The sequence below is a fragment of the Oculina patagonica genome, chromosome 8, assembly GCF_052425735.1.
Source record: "Oculina patagonica isolate OP01 chromosome 8, crgOcupat, whole genome shotgun sequence".
Taxonomy (NCBI): Eukaryota; Metazoa; Cnidaria; class Anthozoa; order Scleractinia; family Oculinidae; genus Oculina; species Oculina patagonica.
Genome location: NC_135765.1, coordinates 29,274,707 through 29,294,681, shown reverse-complemented (window position 1 = coordinate 29,294,681; position 19,975 = coordinate 29,274,707). Strand labels below are relative to the sequence as shown.

Sequence of the window (19,975 nt, the reverse complement as noted above, 5' to 3'; positions counted from 1 at the left end):
TTAATGTATTTCTCTAAACAACAAATATTTATGCCAAAGTTTGAAAAGATCAGATACTCACAATACATGTACTTGTTAATTGTGACAAATACACTCTCTTCTCTTCCAAATCCAGCTTCACTACGTGCCTTGAGTCGCACTTCATATGTTGTCTTTGGCATGAATTCGTAGCCAATGGTGCGTTCAGTTGCGCTTCCATCAGTGTTTACTGTGTGAAGCTGACTGCCGTTTAAAAGAACTGTTATGGTGTAACTGACGATCTGCATGCCCCCATTGTCCAATGGAGGCTGCCAGTTAAGAGTGATTTCTTTACAAGTCTTGTTTGCTGCCACATTACGGGGTGGTCCTGGGGCCACTAGAAAAAAGTTAGTTGTTAGTATTCTGAATCAGTACACTGTACATTTTAGAGTTATGTCTGTCTTCAAGCCTGGGTGGCTTGCCAGGCTGGTACATTTAACTCTTGTTTACATCATTTCCATGGCCATCTTAATAAACTAACACCTAAGAGTACTGTTTTTGCCCCCCTGGATGGGATGCTAGTCCATCACAGGATGAAAGGGTTGTGAAAAGTTTGCCAAAAGAGCTACAAATAGCTTCTCATCAGTTTAACAATATAGTAATATTTAGCATCCGTGTCATTACGACTTTTCAGGGACGATGGTTCCTTCGGTGGACCTCCCAAATGAAAGGAAAAGGGTGCTTGTTATCTCGCGTAGGCGTGAAAATTACAGAGTTTGCGGGTCTCACTTAGGGTATTCAGGTCAAAACGCCAACATTTTAAGCTGTCAAGTTTCCTTTTATCTTAAAAAAACCGTCATACTATTTCTAGACTGGTCAGGCATGGAAAACAGTATCTTATAGGGTCAAAAAAGTTTGTTGAGCCATGCCTAGATTGGTGTCTTTTGGGCGTTAAATTGGAATTTTCTGATGCGCATCCCTGCCCCCATCCTCGTTTCTGGTAAGTGTGTACAGGCACCTCAATTTTTACACAACTGTTGTCCAACAATAGATGTACCTGCTTTTTTAAACTCCACCAAATACTGCGCACTGCCATCAGGGCTATTTGCAGAACAGTTATACATTCCAAAGTCCCTTTTAGTTGTAGTATCAAATGTTTTAGATGCTGAACCGTTTCCTCTTGCGATCTCTGTGCCATTCTTGTCAGCCATTACCACTGTGGGTACTGGGTATCCATAAAATGAGCACATGACAGTAACAGGCTTCCTGTTTCCCACAAAAGAGTACACTGGCGTGGGGGATGCATGCTTGTTAATTTTGGGTGCAGCTTAAAGTGACAGAAGTAGGTGTGAGTACTTCATACATGTTAATAACATTTTAAAGCAAAAAATCGCGACATCAAAAAAACAATTCTGAAAAGAGGGGATTATTTCATCAGCTGTTTTGTACCATGGAAAAAAATTGTAGTTGATTTGTTTTTACAGTAAGATTAGAAAAATGAAATGCAAAAATCACTCGAATCTGAGAAATATCTTTTTTTTCTACATGAAAGAGCAAGTTTGTCATTTCAAAATTTGCTCCTGGGTGTAGAAAGGCACTGTAAGAGTCGGGTGTCTTACCCAAGAACACAGCACAGTGCAGCCTCGTCCCCAGTCGTCCCCGGCGAATTTGAATGTGACGTCACCCGCCAAGCTTGTCGGGAAAGTTAGCCTATCGCGCTGGGTTCCAGTCCTCCTCCGCTCACTCGCATAGCGCGGAATCGCTTGGGGACGAGGCTGAGCACAGTGATCAAGACCAGGGCTCGAACATGGAGCGCTTGATCCGAAGTCCAGTGCAGTGCTAACCATTAGGCCACTGCACCTCTCCCCCCCCCCCCCCCCCCCCCCCAAAAAAAATAAAAATAAAAAAACACTTCATGCATTTAAGACACTTACATTTCACATAGAGGTTCATTGATTCCTTCGCCATAATGACCTGATCATTACCGTCAAGGGCACCATTTTTGGCATGACAAGTGTATTCTCCAGTGTTCACCAAGTGGACATTTGGAAATGATATTTTTGCAACTTTCCTGTCTCCTCGCGTGAAATTCTGTGAAGAAAAATAAAATAACAAAAGTTCTTTTATGGGAAAGGGATTATTTTTTAATTGTCATAGTCTATAAGATTCGAACTTTGGTCGGACACCGTACCTCACCGATTTCGCTGAAATTTGGCATGCAGTCTTGTTTTAGGGTCCTAACTACCAAATGGATATTAAAAAGTTTCAATTCTTTTTATTTTGGAAAATATCGAGAAGGCCGATTTGAAGCGTCCGTGACGGCCCGCCAACATGGCGGATCGAAGGTGTTCTTGTTACTTCGACACTGAACCTGCCGTCACAGTTTCTCGATCATACTTGGTATAGTTATAAAGAACTATCTTTCTTCTTTCTATATATCAAAATAGATTCGGCAAATGTTGAGTTTGGATGATCAACGGCCAAGAAGTTCGAAGGTATGTTAACGATGTTTTGAACAGTCTCAAATTTACTACAAAATGAAAGGCTTATAACTCCACTGTTATCTCGATTTAGAACAAGCCATTTACCATGAACAAAGCTTGTTCATTGGTGAATTGATTCCATTAATAAAAAAATTGGGGAAATGTAACCGTTAAGAATAAAAAATTATGGAACCTCTAGTAAATTGGCCATTTCAGCGCCATTTCAGCAAATCAGCTCATTTAACAGTAAATAATCGGGCGAAACATGAAAGGGTTACAGTCGTTTATAATAAGCAGTTTTCAGGTATTCTTTGCTTATCTTAAACAAATACATAATCTTTGCCAAAGATATGGCGATTTTTCAGCGTACGATCGTTTCTCCAAATTTTTATGTCGGCAACTTTATTTTATTTGTTGTCGAGATTATACGCTGTTGTTATTCAATATTCGTTTCACAAGAACTTCTGTTGCTCGCATTTCCCAAATCACTGTTTAAGAAATTACCCATTCCGTAACAGGGTCATTCTTACTTTTTCTTTAAAAATTACTAGGAAAGCAAGAATTTCATAGAACGGTTTTATACTAGTGAAAATACCTGTCAGACATAACTTCAAGTGTTTGTGTTATCTGGCTGTTTTCACAAATATGCAAATTAAGGAATTCTTAAAGTGCCTATCTTTAACTATTTCACGCTTAAAGATTCCTCTAAATCTTTTCGCCTACCTTTTGGCCAAACGAAGTTTTGTGTCTCCAGGCAGAATGCTCGTTATCAGCAATGAAAGTCGAAGAGATACAGAAGCTCGAGTAAAATTCTAACTGCTGTGAAATGAACATCGTTTGAGCTTGACGTGTATTTATAGATTGCGCTCGAGCTCCGTTAATTAAGTTTATTCATTTGGCGATCAGATAAAAATCAATGAATGATCAGAGTTATTAAAGTCCATTTCTAAGCACGAGAGACACGGAAGTTTGTTTCAGAAGCATTTATACATAGAAATACCGGTTTATTATTGACTGACGCGGTTAAAAAATACTCGGCTTCTAGCGGTAAATCTGCATTTATAATAGCTGGGAGTTTGGGTTTTTTTTGGTGTTGTTGTAGGAAGGCGGGGGGGGGGGGGAGGGGGGTGGAAGTGGTGCCTCCGAATCCTCTTTAGATCTCTGACACAGTGGTCTGAATGTTGAACAAAAGAGCTCATCTGTTAATAAGCATAATGCGAGCTGATTTTGAAATGAGCATGACTTTACGTTTGTGTCATCAGTAATTATCGTGATCGAAGAAGGCGTGGCTTACTCGCGGCAAGAACAACATAAACAAGAACATTGAGAAGCTTGAGAAGCTTAAAATCGGGCGCTTTGCCTTGAAAGGCAGGGTTCAGTACAGCAGAAACCACGAAGCAGTTACTTAAGTAGCACTCAGTCCGACTGTGTTTGTGTAAGTCACAGGGCTTGCATGAGCTGTATTAGTGTGCATAATATAATATCTAGAACGTTGTCGAGATTGCATTATTACTTAATGACATGATGGTTTCAATTTATAAATGTATCTCACACAATACAAATAAACGATTGAAGTAGACGACTAGACAATGTAAAGTTTTAAGACTTAGCAAAGTGCAGTGTATTGGTAATACTGTAAGGTGCGGTTTCACCTGAAGGTCGTGTGCTTTTCGGTATTTTCCAGGCATTGCACTTTGATGGGACAGTACTACAACTGTTTACCGGGGAACTACTATTGTCAAGAAAATGATCACAACTTGTTGATGAATGATTGAACATTTGTTTCATACCATTACTGTAATAGCAGTTGATGAAGGCTTTTAGTCCTGAACCAAAGTATAAGGACTGGGAAATACTGAAAGCCATTATCAGCCACCTTAAACGGAAATATCTTGTTGGTGTTTCAAGGAATCCAAGGAAACTTCACTCATCCCATGTATCTATGTATTGCGGTATTTTGTAATTTTTTGAGTGATTTTTGGGGATGTTTGGCAGGTGATAGTTTTTTTAAAAGAATTAGTAAAATTTAGACAACTAAGAAATATTGAAAATTTAATGTGAATTTAACATTGGAATTTGAAGTTAGAAATTGGCAGACGGACACCAAACAGTCCCGTGACATCCTGGAGTGTTTTTGCATGGGGGTCAACTGTGTGATGATGTTTCCATTTTTTTCTTCAATCCCCACTGATAAAGAACTGTTGTTGGTGTTATGTTGGTGTTATCACATGTCAAGCCTTTAACAAGGTATGAAAGAACACAAGGATTTAAATTATTCTGGTGCTCAATTTTTGCGTAACTAAAATTAATGTTACTCAAATTCCTGATGGATTCTGTCTTAAACTGTTACGAGCTTAGTATTTCCAAATTATTGCATGTCAATGTAAGGCAAGACAAGACATGCCTTGGTTCTTATGTAATTCTCTTAAAAACACATAAGATATTGACTATAATTTTGTCTGTGCTATGGCAATTCACAGTGGGGTGGTCTTGATGTGTCTTTAACTTGTAGACTGGACTGGACTAGTAAAACGCGGACTAGTAAAACGCGAACTTGTAAAACGCCTCTAGACACTTCGAATTCCTTGGCCACAATCATCTTACGGCTCTCTTCAATACATAATGTCTCAAAAAAACAGTAACCTCAGAAAGAAGTCAGAAGCAAATAAGGTCGAAAGACCGAATTTGAACATATAACGGCAAATGTTCTAATGTCACGAACGTAGGAGTCGTGTAGGCCCGTCACCTTTATTTACCACATACTGCCCCCAAATTAAAACAGTACCCTCAGAAAGAAGTCAGAAGCAAATAAGGTCGAAAGACCGAATTTAAACATTTAACGGCAAATATTCTAATGTCACGAACGTAGGAGTCGTGTAGGCCCGTCACCTTTATTTACGATTGACTGTTGATTTCTGGACGGGCCCCGTTCTACCTCGCGCGAGCAATACAAACGACTGCACTCAACAGACGTCAAGTAGTGGAAAGAAAGAAATATATGCACACAACTCATAGCATCAATCCCGTTGTTTTAGTAGGGGTTTGCAGAACGAACATGTGCTATACTGCAAAAACATCTCCACGCTAAAACAGACCATAGAGTGCTCAAAAAAGCTAGAAATATGCCGTCGAAGAAACACACAAGAGCTTCAAACACAAATTGTTTCGCTCGCTAAACCGTTAAGTTTTATCCGATTTACAAGCGCTTGTTTTACAAGTCCGCGTTCTACAAGTCCGTGCTTAACAAGCCCTCGTTTTACAAGTCCGCGTTTTACAAGTCCGCGTTTTACTAGTCCTCGTTTTACAAGTCCGCGTTTTACTAGTCCGCGTTTTACTAGTCCGCCTTTTACAAGTCCGCGTTTTACCTGAGTCCGCGTTTTACTAGTCCGCGTTTTACAAGTCCGCGTTTTACTAGTCCGCGTTATACTAGTCCGCGTTTTACAAGTCCGCGTTTTACTAGTCCGCGTTATACTAGTCCGCGTTTTGCAAGTCCTCGTTTTACTAGTCCGCGTTTTACTAGTCCACCTTTTACAAGTCCGCGTTTTACCTGAGTCCGCGTTTTACTAGTCCGCGTTTTACAAGTCCGCGTTTTACTAGTCCTCGTTTTACAAGTCCGCGTTTTACTAGTCCGCGTTTTACTAGTCCGCCTTTTACAAGTCCGCGTTTTACCTGAGTCCGCGTTTTACTAGTCCGCGTTTTACAAATCCGCGTTTTACTAGTCCGCGTTATACTAGTCCGCGTTTTGCAAGTCCTCGTTTTACTAGTCCGCGTTTTACTAGTCCAGTCCAGTCCTCGAAATACAGTATGCCAAAACTCCCCGCCCTCTAAAGATAAGTCCTTGACGGTTCTTGTCGTTTTTCGGTGCCTATTCATCTTCGGCATCTTTCTCATCCACCTCTCGTTCTGTCCTGTGTCTGTCATCACACGAAAGAAAAGCTGATTCTCAAAAAATCTGCCACAAAAGGAAATTGACAAAAACAATATGAAAACCATATATCGAAAGCTTCTTATTCTAAAATTTTATCATACGTCTTAATTCAGAGCTACAAAGAAGTTCCTCCTTTTGAGTTATTGATACTGTTCTTACAGTACCTCTTTCCACTAGGGAAATTTTACAAAATTCCTTCGCGGCGAAAAGGTAGCGCGAATCCAGAACAGACTCCAATCGAGAGTGGGTTAATTCTAGATTACTATTAATTAACTATTACAACATTCATTTTTAAAATAGTTTCCCAAGCCGACTAAGCTAACTAAACGTCGAGTGTATCTTTCAGTAAACAAAACATGCCGTTATGACGCCGGAAATCCAGCTCACGCATACTATACCCCGTGACTCACGCAAACCTCCGACTTACGTGCTACTACAGTCATTCCTTTCTAAACATTTTTTTTGACCACCACCATACCTTTCTACCCAAAAAGCTCATGAAACCGCCCGGTTTTAACCTGTTTTAACCTTTCAAAAATTAGAGCGTTCGAAACTAAATAAGATCCGTAATCACAAACAACATACAGCCGTTTACCAGCACTCTTTAAAACTCCTGAAACCCTTCAAAATCAGGCAAAATAAATCTTTGAAATAACCTTTATCAATGTTTCTTATTTTTTATTCAGTTCTATAAAATGCCTTTCATAGGCCGTTTTACGGATACGGCATTTTGCCCCCTTCGCATCCTATAATGCTTATTAAAATGATTTATTCTTTTATTGTGATAATTCTGCAATTACCATAATAAAAGAAAAAAGATATATTATAGGATGCGAAGGGGGCAAAGTCATTATCCGTAAAACGGCCTATACACTACTGTCTAACAAAAATTTCAATTTCCTCAAAGTTTCAAGACAAAAGAATAACAAATATTTCGTGCACAATGTAATTTGATTAAGCCAATATTATCACGTCTAAAAATACTTCAAGCAATTCAGTGAAAACCCGTTTTTTTTTCGTATCAACGAAAACCACTTTCGAATAATCAATACATGAAAATAACAATAAGATCAAAAGGAAGAAAGGAACCTTTCTAATTATTTGAAGACTTTCAAAGCCGTGATATTATGCATCCAATCCGCGATAAAATTTAATTACAACAAAATCCAAGTTCTCATTTTGAATTCCATTTTTTTCAGTTGATACCTTTATCCAACTTGTGAAAAATTCCATTCAAGTTCCTATTAATACTGTACATTCCCAATGTTTTGCTCAGGTCTTCAGAAGCGTCTTACTAACCAAATCTAAAATAATTCCAAAACATGCTGTACAAACATTCTACTCTTTGTGACAAACGACTTGACGACCAATTGTTCAGAAATGAAAATCGACACAGTTCTTGCTAAATAAAAAAAAAGTTTTACGGCGGAGTCAGGCTCAAAAAATATACCGCAAGATCACACCCCCATTCATAGTCAGAAACCAGCAAACCATCTAGTTTGCTAAAAAAAAACACTGCGTGACATCAATGACGTTACCTTTTTCATTTACAAAAATAACTTTAACTTGTCAAAGTAAGTGCAATTTCACAATGGTGAATATCAGTACAGTATGGGGCCCAGTTCTCGGCCACTTTGTGTTTAACGCGTTTTTTCACACTCCAGTTGAATCAAAAGAAAAAGGTATTTCCTTCAAACGATAGACTGATTCATGTGCTTTAAGGGCCTGATTACATGAGCCGGGCTGGCCCGGTTAGCCGGGCTGGCTCGGTTTGCCGAGATGACTTTCAGCCCGGTATTACATGAGCCCGGTTAGCCGGGCTGGCCCGGTTTGCCGAGATGACTTTCAGCCCGGTTTTAGCATAAATGATCAGAGCACGAATGATCTTAATCACCTTTTTCCGGCAATAAAAAAATTATTTGGTGGTTAATTTTTTGCACTTATGCATCTGGATGGGTTACTTTACCTCTACATCCTATTTAGAAGGAGTTGCATTGATTTTTTCGTCGGATATTGTGCTCAGAAGAGAAATTTAATGCTGGCCCGCTTAGCCGGGCTGGCCCGGTGAACGCGATTACATGGAAAATTTTCATCCCGGCTAGCCGAGATCCCGGCATCGCGATACCGGGATCTCGGCTAACCGGGATGGCCCGGTTGTCATGTAATCGCGATGTTGATTTTTGTTGCGTTTAACAGACGTTCCGAGATCTCGGCAAACCGAGCCAGCCCGGCTAGCCGGGCCAGCCCGGCTCATGTAATCAGGCCCTAAGTATCTTGAGTTTGATCGTTCAATTCGATATAGAAAGCTCACACGTCGAGTTTACGCGGAGGTAGGTGAATTTGCATTCCCGAAAAAGTTGTTTGTTTACGGCTCCAAATTCATGGATGTAGTTAAATTCGTATTTTATCCAAAAGCCCCCACCATACAAGCTAATTTTTGGCATGTGAAACGTAGAATAATTCAGCTTTCTGCTTTAGTTAACTTTTCGTTGAACCGTTGTATTTTTTGGTCTTAATTTACTTCGAAATTTTTTCTTGCGACGTTTGCGTATTTGCCAGTTCTCGGCCACCCTGCTCGCTATCACAGCTAAGCGCTTGGTTTTTAATATAATTTCATCTGCTGCTGCCAGAATGAAAGAAATAAATGTTTTAAAAATAAAGTTCAATCTTATCTCTAAGTTTTGAGCTGACTCTTGTCTTGTCTATTATTTCTACAACACCTAAATCTTTCAAGACCTTTTCACTGCAAAATAAACCATCTAAATGCACGGGTCACACAATGCGGTTTTGCCAGAACCTGCACATAGGCAACTAGGCGCGTTAAAATCCTTCTTTTCTAAAGTAAAACAAAGCATCATAAAAATAATTTGGGATCGATATAGTATAAATAGGTTTACAGAGTGATTTTATGACTGTGAAAATTAATTGAGCATTTTTTTACAGATAATTACGCACAAGCTTTTTAGTGGCCGAGAACTGGGCCAAGGTGGCCGAGAACTGGGCCCACAAATGGAGCTTTTATTTTTATTATTGCTCGGGCAAATTAATTTTTGACCGGTCGATAGCTTTACACCAAAAAGCTGAATAATGTAGCTAGCTCTGGGAGAAATTTCAAGTTCCTGCGGTTCTTCTGAGGTAAGAAATACAAGTTTACGTCAAAAGTGGCCGAGAACTGGGCCAAGGTGGCCGAGAACTGGGCCCACAAATGGAGCTTTTATTTTTATTATTGCTCGGGCAAATTAATTTTTGACCGGTCGATAGCTTTACACCAAAAAGCTGAATAATGTAGCTAGCTCTGGGAGAAATTTCAAGTTCCTGCGGTTCTTCTGAGGTAAGAAATACAAGTTTACGTCAAAAGTGGCCGAGAACTGGGCCAAAGTGGCCGAGAACTGGGCCCACAAATGGAGCTTTTATTTTTATTATTGCTCGGGCAAATTAATTTTTGACCGGTCGATAGCTTTACACCAAAAAGCTGAATAATGTAGCTAGCTCTGGGAGAAATTTCAAGTTCCTGCGGTTCTTCTGAGGTAAGAAATACAAGTTTACGTCAAAAGTGGCTGAGAACTGGGCCCCATACTGTACTTTGCCCCGTAAGCTTTTTTCTCTGTCCTTCCGCCGAAGCAAAAAAACACAACCTGATTACACATTAACCCAAAAGTCGACCAAGTGTGCCTGCAACGATTTCCTGTCAAAACTAAAATGAAAACCATTGCGGTATGCGTCACCCGTAGCGGTTTTGTAGCAACCCCAAGCTATCCCCGTCTTTTTGGCCGCGCCAGGAGACTACGCTCTAGGACGACCAAAGGGTAAACTATAAATCGGCCACGCCCGATTAATAACAGTGAAGCTAACACATTTTCCTCATTGATTTGAAATGAATTTCGAATCAATTCTTTTTAGGGCAAGTTAAAAGATACAAATGTTTTTCGTCCAGATTTTTACAAAAAAAAGCAGGTGAGAACTTGGCTGTTTTTGTTATCTCGGACTTTTTTTTTTTTATTAAAGTCGAACCTCACCATAAGGACACCTCTCGTAATGCGTCATGACTTACATCACGTATGTCCTTATCGCCGACCTAGGTGAAGAAAGGGATTAACGTAATTACTCGAAAAAGCGCCGCGGCGCTTATTAAATTTTTTACGCCTCCAGTGCGGCGCTTATTCGAGGGCGGCGCTTATTTGAGGGCGGCGCTTATTAAAAAGTTTGACGCCACAAAGAATCTAATCCTTTACATTTATTAAAATAGGGTCCCCTGATTGCCAAAAGTCGTCTCTTGCTGAAGATTGTACTGAAGAATGTTCAATAGAAAAACTGAGCGGTAAAACAAGCACTTTGAACTGCAGAACGTCGCTTTTGATGGAAAGAAATGTTCAAGTTTGTTTAAGAGTTGCTTTGTAGTTCTGTTTCTAGTTAAACAGATTTCCTTGAATAACCGGGGGCGGCGCTTATTATAAAAATAACTTTTTTGTCCGAAATGCGGCGCTTATTCGAGGGCGGCGCTTATTCGGGGGCGGCGCTTATTCGAGTAAATACGGTATGATAGTACAGAGGCTTTCCGAACTCAACGCAATATCCCCCCAAAGCTCGAACCGGGATTTTGAAAAAAATCTCAAAAAAGTGTTAATATGAATTGTAAATCCACTCATAGCGGTCTGGCCACACTAAAACCTGGAGAGAGAAAAAGACAGTGGCCAGATAAATGAAAGCTGCTCGAGAGTACGCTGTTGAGCAGATTCTGTGAAATTCCTCTTTTTATCCTTTTCTCTCATAGGCCCTCCCAATTCAAGGCCCATATATTTCTTCCTATTCAACTGTCAAAGTTTAAGGCCACTTTTTTCCTACCAGGTTACCGTCTTGAGAGTTTTAAATTTTATTAAATCTTGGTGACACTGTCCCTTTAATTCATTAATGTAATTCAAATCAGTTTATAAAAACGTTTTTCAGAAAACAAGACAAGAACAAGTGGCTTTAAGCCACCGCACCCCAACCACGGATATAAGACCTACCACATTTAAAAGCCCACATTTCGTACCAAACTGTACAACCCCAGGGCTTACCGGTATACAAGCAGATTTTTTGCACTTTCTTACACGGTTGGGGAGCGTGATGGCCTAATAATGGTCACTGCGCTGGACTCTGGACCAAACAGTCCTGGATAGAGCTTTTGGGGGACAATGCGTTAAGTTCTTTGGAAAGCCTCTCAACTCCCAAAGTCCCTTTCCTTACCCAGGTGTAAAAATGATTACCAGTCAATCTTTAGCTTTTCGGGAAGGGAGGTAACCCTGCGATGGAATAGCATCCCATCCGGGTGGAGTAAAAAATACTCGTTGTCGCTTCACGTTGCGGAAACCGGTATGAGCTCCGGCCTGATGGACCACTAGGCTCGTAACCTGCCTATTGAGAGACCTGGCGGAGAACTACATAAATGGACCGGGCGGCCATAAATTTTTTATCGTGAATTGAGGCGCGGCGCTCCCACATTAAGGGGTGACATGGCATAACGAAGAGTAATTGATAATCCATTCCCCGAACTGTTCCAAATTCAGGCCACTGTGTAAAAGAATAAAAGAGGATACGAATGCACCACTTCCACTCCCCCCGAGCCCCACCCCCCCCCCCCCGAGCCCCCTCAAAAAAAAAAAAACAACACCAAAAAACACCCCAAACTCCCAGCTATTATAAATGCAGATTTACCGCTCAAAAATAAACCGGTATTTCTATGCATAAATGCTTCTGAAACAAACTTCCGTGTCTCTCGTGCTTAGAAATGGACTTTAATAACTCTGATCATTCATTGATTTTTATCTGATCGCCAAATGAATAAACTTAATTAACGGGGCTCGAGCGCAATCTATAAATACACGTCAAGCTCAAACGATGTTCATTTCACATCAGTTAGAATTTTACTCGAGCTTCTGTATCTCTTCGACTTTCATTGCTGATAACGAGCATTCTGCCTGGAGACACAAAACTTCGTTTGGCCAAAAGGTAGGCGAAAAGATTTAGAGGAATCTTTAAGCGTGAAATAGTTAAAGATAGGCACTTTAAGAATTCCTTAATTTGCATATTTGTGAAAACAGCCAGATAACACAAACACTTGAAGTTATGTCTGACAGGTATTTTCACTAGTCTAAAACCGTTCTATGACATTCTTGCTTTCCTAGTAATTTTTAAAGAAAAAGTAAGAATGACCCTGTTACGGAATGGGCAATTTCTTAAACAGTGATTTGGGAAATGCGAGCAACAGAAGTTCTTGTGAAACGAATACTTAAATAACAACAGCGTATAATCTCGACAACAAATAAAATAAAGTTGCCGACATAAAAATTTGGAGAAACGATCGTACGCTCAAAAATCGCCATATCTTTGGCAAAGATCATGTATTTGTTTAAGATAAGCAAAGAATACCTGAAAACTGCTTATTATAAACGACTGTAACCCTTATTTGCTGTTAAATGAGCAATCTATAAATACACGTCAAGCTCAAACGATGTTCATTTCACAGCAGTTAGAATTTTACTCGAGCTTCTGTATCTCTTCGACTTTCATTGCTGATAACGAGCATTCTGCCTGGAGACACAAAACTTCGTTTGGCCAAAAGGTAGGCGAAAGGATTTAGAGGAATCTTTAAGCGTGAAATAGTTAAAGATAGGCACTTTAAGAATTCCTTAATTTGCATATTTGTGAAAACAGCCAGATAACACAAACACTTGAAGTTATGTCTGACAGGTATTTTCACTAGTATAAAACCGTTCTATGACATTCTTGCTTTCCTAGTAATTTTTAAAGAAAAAGTAAGAATGACCCTGTTACGGAATGGGCAATTTCTTAAACAGTGATTTGGGAAATGCGAGCAACAGAAGTTCTTGTGAAACGAATATTGAATAACAACAGCGTATAATCTCGACAACAAATAAAATAAAGTTGCCGACATAGAAATTTGGAGAAACGATCGTACGCTGAAAAATCGCCATATCTTTGGCAAAGATTATGTATTTGTTTAAGATAAGCAAAGAATACCTGAAAACTGCTTATTATAAACGACTGTAACCCTTTCATGTTTCGCCCGATTATTTGCTGTTAAATGAGCTGATTTGCTGAAATGGCGCTGAAATGGCCAATTTACTAGAGGTTCCATAATTTTTTATTCTTAACGGTTACATTTCCCCAATTTTTTTATTAATGGAATCAATTCACCAATGAACAAGCTTTGTTCATGGTAAATGGCTTGTTCTAAATCGAGATAACAGTGGAGTTATAAGCCTTTCATTTTGTAGTAAATTTGAGACTGTTCAAAACATCGTTAACATACCTTCGAACTTCTTGGCCGTTGATCATCCAAACTCAACATTTGCCGAATCTATTTTGATATATAGAAAGAAGAAAGATAGTTCTTTATAACTATACCAAGTATGATCGAGAAACTGTGACGGCAGGTTCAGTGTCGAAGTAACAAGAACACCTTCGATCCGCCATGTTGGCGGGCCGTCACGGACGCTTCAAATCGGCCTTCTCGATATTTTCCAAAATAAAAAGAATTGAAACTTTTTAATATCCGTTTGGTAGTTAGGACCCTAAAACAAGACTGCATGCCAAATTTCAGCGAAATCGGTGAGGTACGGTGTCCGCGAACTTTTAAAAAAGCTCGAAAATTATGGAGTATTACACTTAAGACCTTTGGAGAGGGGCTTATTAGAAGTGGGGGTTATCTTAAACCATGTGTCTGTTAAGGTGCGTATAAAAGAAATATAGTGAACTTACGCTATATGGAATAACGTGTATTTACGAGAGAAGAAATCAGAAAAAATTCTGAGTTCACAAATGGGATTTGAAACTAGGGCTTTCCACAAGTTGCTCGGCAACTTTTTGGCAACTTTTCATGTTTCGAGCAACTTTTTTCCTCTCGAGCAACTTTTTGCATTTTGAGCAATTTTCAGACCGAAGATCTCCGAAGATTATCCGAGTGTTGTTCAAAGGCCAACGAACGATTCCGAAGATTTACGAAGTTTGATGAAGATTTTCGAGAAACGTCTGAAGACGTTTCAACTTTCGGCTCATTCTGCATTAAAACATTACAAAAACTCCTCATCAAACATGACGTCATCATTTTACAAATTTTCCCCTCGATATGTCATTTAGATATTTATTTTGCTGTAAAATTGCATAAAACTGCTTAGAAATCTTTGTTTTGTTTAGAAATCTAACCATCAAAGGGAAATTAGCATACATTTAAAGAAATTATCTTGATTAGAAGCAGCGTTTTGGATTTTTTGGAGCAACGTTCGAGCAACTTTTATTATCAGAAGCAACTTTTTTGGATTTTTGGAACAACTTTTGAGCAACTTTTTGAGAAATTACGGGCAACTTTTTGGGAAATCTCGAGCAACTTGTGGAAAGCCCTATTTGAAACCACAGCCTTTCATATACTAGTCGGACGCTCTAACCACTGAGCTACTGAGAACTCTAGTAAACGGTGGTCATTTGTGGGCTAGGTGACACAACCACTGCATCGTGCAATCACTTTATGCCAATAAACACACATTAACTGCATCGCACAGTCATGTAATACTCTCAGAGTAAATAAATGATATATGGAATAACGTGTGTTTATGAGAGAAGAAATCAGAAAAAATTCTGAGTTCACGGATGGGATTTTAGCGTTTTAGTGCTGAGATTTTAGTGTTTGAGTACTGTTTGGTAACACATTTTCACGAAATACATGTAACAAAAATATAAATGTTGTAGGGTAATGACTTTAAGATCATGAGGCTACCTTGTTTTCTGTTTCAGAAATTCTAATATCTGGGGAAAAGGCCGGGGGGGGGGGGGGTGTAAAAAAATAACTTCCAGCGGTGTGCTTATTAGAGAGTGGCGCTTAAAAGAGAAATTTAACTACTCACTGTAAAATCTAGTTTTCAACCAGTGGTTAAACTTAATCTTAACTTGGAAAAACCTAAATTTACATTTACTTTCTACACATATTTAAGTATTATCTAGATAAGCTTAGTCTATATCAGCCGCCATAAGTTTTTCAACGGTTTTTTTTTTCTCTGTATCTTCTTATAGTGTAAAATATTTTTATATTTTTTGGATACCTGTCACAGGGGGTCAATGTCAATTAGGGCTTTACCCTGACACGGTCTTTTGCACGGTTTTTTGTTTCTTTTTTTTCTTGCTATTAAATTTTTTGTTTTTTCTCGTATATGTAAATTTGTGCGACAAAGGAAATAGACAAAAACTAAAAACATTCACTTTCTAGTGTGTAGAAAGTAAATTAAATTTTTTTTTTCAAATTAGGATGATGTTTAGTAATACTTTCTTGGCTTCGACGAGCAAAATCTCTCTGGTTAAACTGTTCAGGTAAAATAAAACTGTGTGCCTGTTTGCTGGGTTAAACTTTGTTAAATGTATTTTACAGATTACCGTTTGCCCAGCATAGAAACTTCCACGATAAAACCATTCCACTATTGGAGTTGGTGTTCCAGCTGCAAGGCACTCCAAGTCCACGCTGTCGCCGTCATTTGCTATTATATCTGTCAATGGATCAATCGTTGGTGGAACTGAAAAAAGTTGGTATAAATATAGTATTAACCATTATTAAAAACTAGCAATGGTATATTGCAATTCCTGAGTTTTGATTGGTTAACAGGCAATGGTATATATGCTCATATACCATTGACCACAAATATGGTAGCCGATACGCGTCAACGAAAACAGCTGGGGAGCTCAAATATTGTAATTCTCAGGGCCTTTTTAATAAAACAATAATTCCACTCGCGCTTGTTGGATATGAGATCGTTATAGCCAACTCCGCGCTACGCGTTTGTTGGCTATAATGATCAGACTTTAACATCTCATTTCCAACACACGCTCGTGGAATAATTATTAATTATAATGATTAATTAATGATTAATATGTTTAATTAAATCGCCTGTCAGGTAAACTAGCTGAGACATCTCTTCGTGCGCTCACGAGGGGACATTGGGGAGTGCTGAACACTGTATTGACGCAAAAAAATTGGCTAAAACCGTAACATCACGAAAAAAGTCGGAAAATACCACATTGCAATAGTAGGTCTGCAAAAGGTGAAAGATTTGTTGTCGCAAGGGCAAAAAGAGAGGTAAAAATAAGCATCGGGACTGTATAACGACCAGACTTTAAACTGGCAATAGAACAGTCAAATAGTAGATAAACTACTTACAATCATATATTATCACATTACGCATTAACTTATGTGACGGAATAACACTATTTCACGTTGTTGCCAAAACAAACAGAAACCCGAAAATGGTCAGAAAAACATGAAGAATAACGTTTAAAACTGTTTGACTGTTGCCGGTGGAAGGCTAAAAAACGCATATCCCACAGGTTTGGATGTCACAATTTAATAGAGTAAATACTGCAACCCCAGTATCCCCCTCTGTCAGTTCTTTCCCAGTAGTGAGAGAATCATCTGATATCCAACTAGAGAAATTTCCATAATGATGAAATAGATCTACAGTGGTCCATAAGTCTTCTCCGATTGGTTGTTGAATGCTGGGGCAGGAGGGTCTTTTTGTCAAAAAATAATTACATTCTTGTAAAAAAAAAATTAAAACAAACTTACCATCAACGTGTGTGATTTCCAACTTTAGGAAATCTTCTCCAGCTATGTTTGCCGCTCTGCACCTATATTTGCCTGCATGATCTCCACCTGGATTAATTTTTGGTAATGACAAAGATAACATAAACAAATAAACTTCACCTTTTTATATGCGAAATATTATCTATACAATCAGAAATTATTGAATGGAGAGTTGTCATTAAATGAATTCTTAGCCAATGTAAAAATAAAATACAACTTCGAAAAATTTAAATGTAGTTGAAGTGAATTATTTGAAATGAGAGTGTATTGTAGGATGAGTAATAGCGTCAGGTAAGTCATTATTTTAAAGATGTATTGTAATTTTTGATCTAATGTGCTAATAACTATATTATACTTGTAAGTTTTTTTTTTCTTTTTTCAATTATTGTATTTGTATATATGTCTGAATTTATCAAAACCGGGTCCAAGAAAAGTGACGTCAGTATTCTTGAACAAGTACGTTACTGCGCGAATTGGCTTAAAACGCCACAAGAAAGGGAAAAAAAAAAGAAATACAGCGATGAAAGGTAGAGAAGAGAAAGGAGAAGAGAAAAAAAGACTGACATTCCCTTTAGTTTTTATATCATCGAGTTTGGAGAAAAAAACGCGTTTACAGCGATTTGCGCTAAAAACGGTGAAAATTTCCTTGACCCGGTTTTGATAAATTCAGACATATATGTATAGGTTATTTGTGTGTATTTTTCTCTATTGAAATAAAAAATATATATATAAAATTATTTGCCTGCATCTTGTGTATCAATTCCAGTAATAGTCCAGGTTTCTTCTGTTGGGTGTGAGTATCTTGGATCATAATTAATGTCAACTTTTTTCGTTGTGTCTGTCCATCCAAACCACCAAGTCACTTCTGGCTTTGGAGACCCAGATATGACATCACAGTGGAATGTTACATTGTTACCCTGTGTTAGTCTGCGACGCACGGGCTCCCCTTTGTCCTTTCGTATTTGTGGCTCATCTGAAAACAAAAGAAACATGTTCAATTATTAAGGTTTACTGGTGCATCTTTTATAGTTTATATATTATGTGTTATGTGTTATTTGCTGTCATAGCCATTAATTATGTGCTTTTCTTTCATCAATATTTTTATATTTATATGTATTAAATAATAGCTATTGTTGACTTCCCTAATAGTGTGTCTCTATATGATTTATTTTTTTCTCGTTCTCTTTTTCTTTTTTTATGTGTGAATTTGTAACTCTTGCCTAACTGTAATCATTTCTTTTAATGCTAATGTAAGCTGGCTGCCTGGCTCCACTAACCCCAATGGTTATTCCAGGCAGTCAGTACTCTTACTTTATTTTTTAATTACTTTTTTTTAATAACTCTTTGTAAGGCAAGACTACAATAAAGATTGTTGTTGTTCTTGCAACATAAATAACTAGTATAATCTTATATTTTATCGTGAAATGAAAACAACTTTTGCCGACTGAAGTCTTCTGTTATTGTATAAAACAAATAGAATTCATTTTGCCGTGGGTCTGTTCAGTTCAGTTATAGATCACAGGAGACGTCAAAATGTAGTAAGAACATTGTTCTTACCACATTTTGACGTAATCTGTGATCTATAACTGAACATGCAGACGCACGGGAAAATGGAATCTATTTGTTAAATGGTGCACGCGCGCTCAGGCCCGTAGCCAGGATGCGGATGCACCCGTCGCACCCCCCTCCCTAAGGGCCTGTGTCGCTACGTTGAATTTGTTTACACTGAATTTGATTGCGCGGCTCTGCCATTTATGTTATAATTTAACATAGGCAGTTTTGTTAAGAAAAGTTACTTACCAATGACGGTGACTTTAATCTTAACTTCGGAATATCTACCAAATGTGACATTGCAATTGTAGTTTCCTTGATCACTCAGTTGGACATTATCGATGGTTATGGAGCCAGTGTATGGGTCAAGTGTTTTGCCTTGTGCAGGGAAGGTCAGTGGTTTCCCATCTTTTTTCCACTCATAAGTTGGTAGTGGATACGAAGATACGTCTAGTTTTATTACTGCTTTCCTACCAAGATGGATTTCTTGTTCTTTATCAACTTGTGCTGTTGAGACTGTTGAAGGAAGATACCATTATGTAAATGTCATTTTGAAGATTTTGTATCAGTCATCTTACCACAAGCAGATGCCCTGCAGACCTTTTTCAGGCTATACATAAAAGGGCAGGGCATTCACGAGTTGAAGTATAGTGAAAAGAAGTGGAAAATGTTGTTAAGGTATTTTAAGGACGTTCGCGCTAATTGTTTATGCGCACCTTACTGCGCACGTAATTCATGTTGCAACGTCACGCCACGTCATGTACGAGCGCGCGCGCTGAAGAAATTTTCTAAGCACATATAGGGCTGGTAGTCGTCGCGTGAACTTTGCTTGCAATTAACTCTCTAAGATGGTCGGTGACCCCCACATTTTTTTGAACGGATCACTTTTATTGACGATTATCTACGTTTTGCGTAAAAATGAAAAAAATCTATCGATTAAAAGTTCGATTTTTTTTGGTCCCACGTACGTTCGAATGCCTCTTTTTGAGCTTTTCGTTTTGCTGTACGACGGTTTCAAATACCGCTTTCAGGGTTAAGTCTCACAAAAAGTTGGCAACACTAGACTTTTTTTACGCAACAGACCCACTTCTACAAAATATGACTAAGATCATTTGCCTCTTTTTTCTCATCTTCAATATTTTTAACTATAAATCCTGTAAACCATGTTGAATTGCGTTCGCCAATTTTTCAGAATCAGGGTAGTTTTCCACACGCTTTATCTCTGAAACGAATTCGGTGACCCCCACTTTTTTTTGTATTTCCGACACAAGTAACTTATTATCTGACTGCCGTAAAAATTTAAAAAAAAACTATCGACTAGAAAATTTTCACGCGAACGTCCTTAAAAGGGCCTATCAAAACATCTTGAACTCACATATAATCATAATTTTAATTTCTATCCTTTTCTGTGAGCGAATAGTCAATAAAACA

At 38.5% G+C, this 19,975-nt stretch overlaps 1 protein-coding gene across 11 annotated transcripts in view; it reads right to left on the bottom strand.

The window, feature by feature from the left end:
* LOC144664037 (neural cell adhesion molecule 2-like) overlaps nucleotides 1-19,975 on the bottom strand; it is an 89,160-nt gene that overhangs the window by 49,213 nt on the left and 19,972 nt on the right. For 5 of the 11 annotated variants that reach the window (XM_078525158.1, XM_078525156.1, XM_078525157.1 and 2 more), the window contains exons 11-13: nucleotides 18,794-19,060; nucleotides 17,736-17,966; nucleotides 17,038-17,062 (exon numbers count right to left, since the gene is read on the bottom strand). In XM_078525158.1, coding sequence (XP_078381284.1) covers nucleotides 17,038-17,062; nucleotides 17,736-17,966; nucleotides 18,794-19,060 — 523 coding nt within the window. Of the gene's footprint in view, nucleotides 1-61; nucleotides 356-1,015; nucleotides 1,286-1,892; nucleotides 2,050-15,792; nucleotides 15,930-16,975; nucleotides 17,063-17,735; nucleotides 17,967-18,793; nucleotides 19,061-19,975 lie in introns of all 11 variants that reach the window. The other 6 variants (XM_078525150.1, XM_078525160.1, XM_078525151.1 and 3 more) reach the window with 3 other exon arrangements.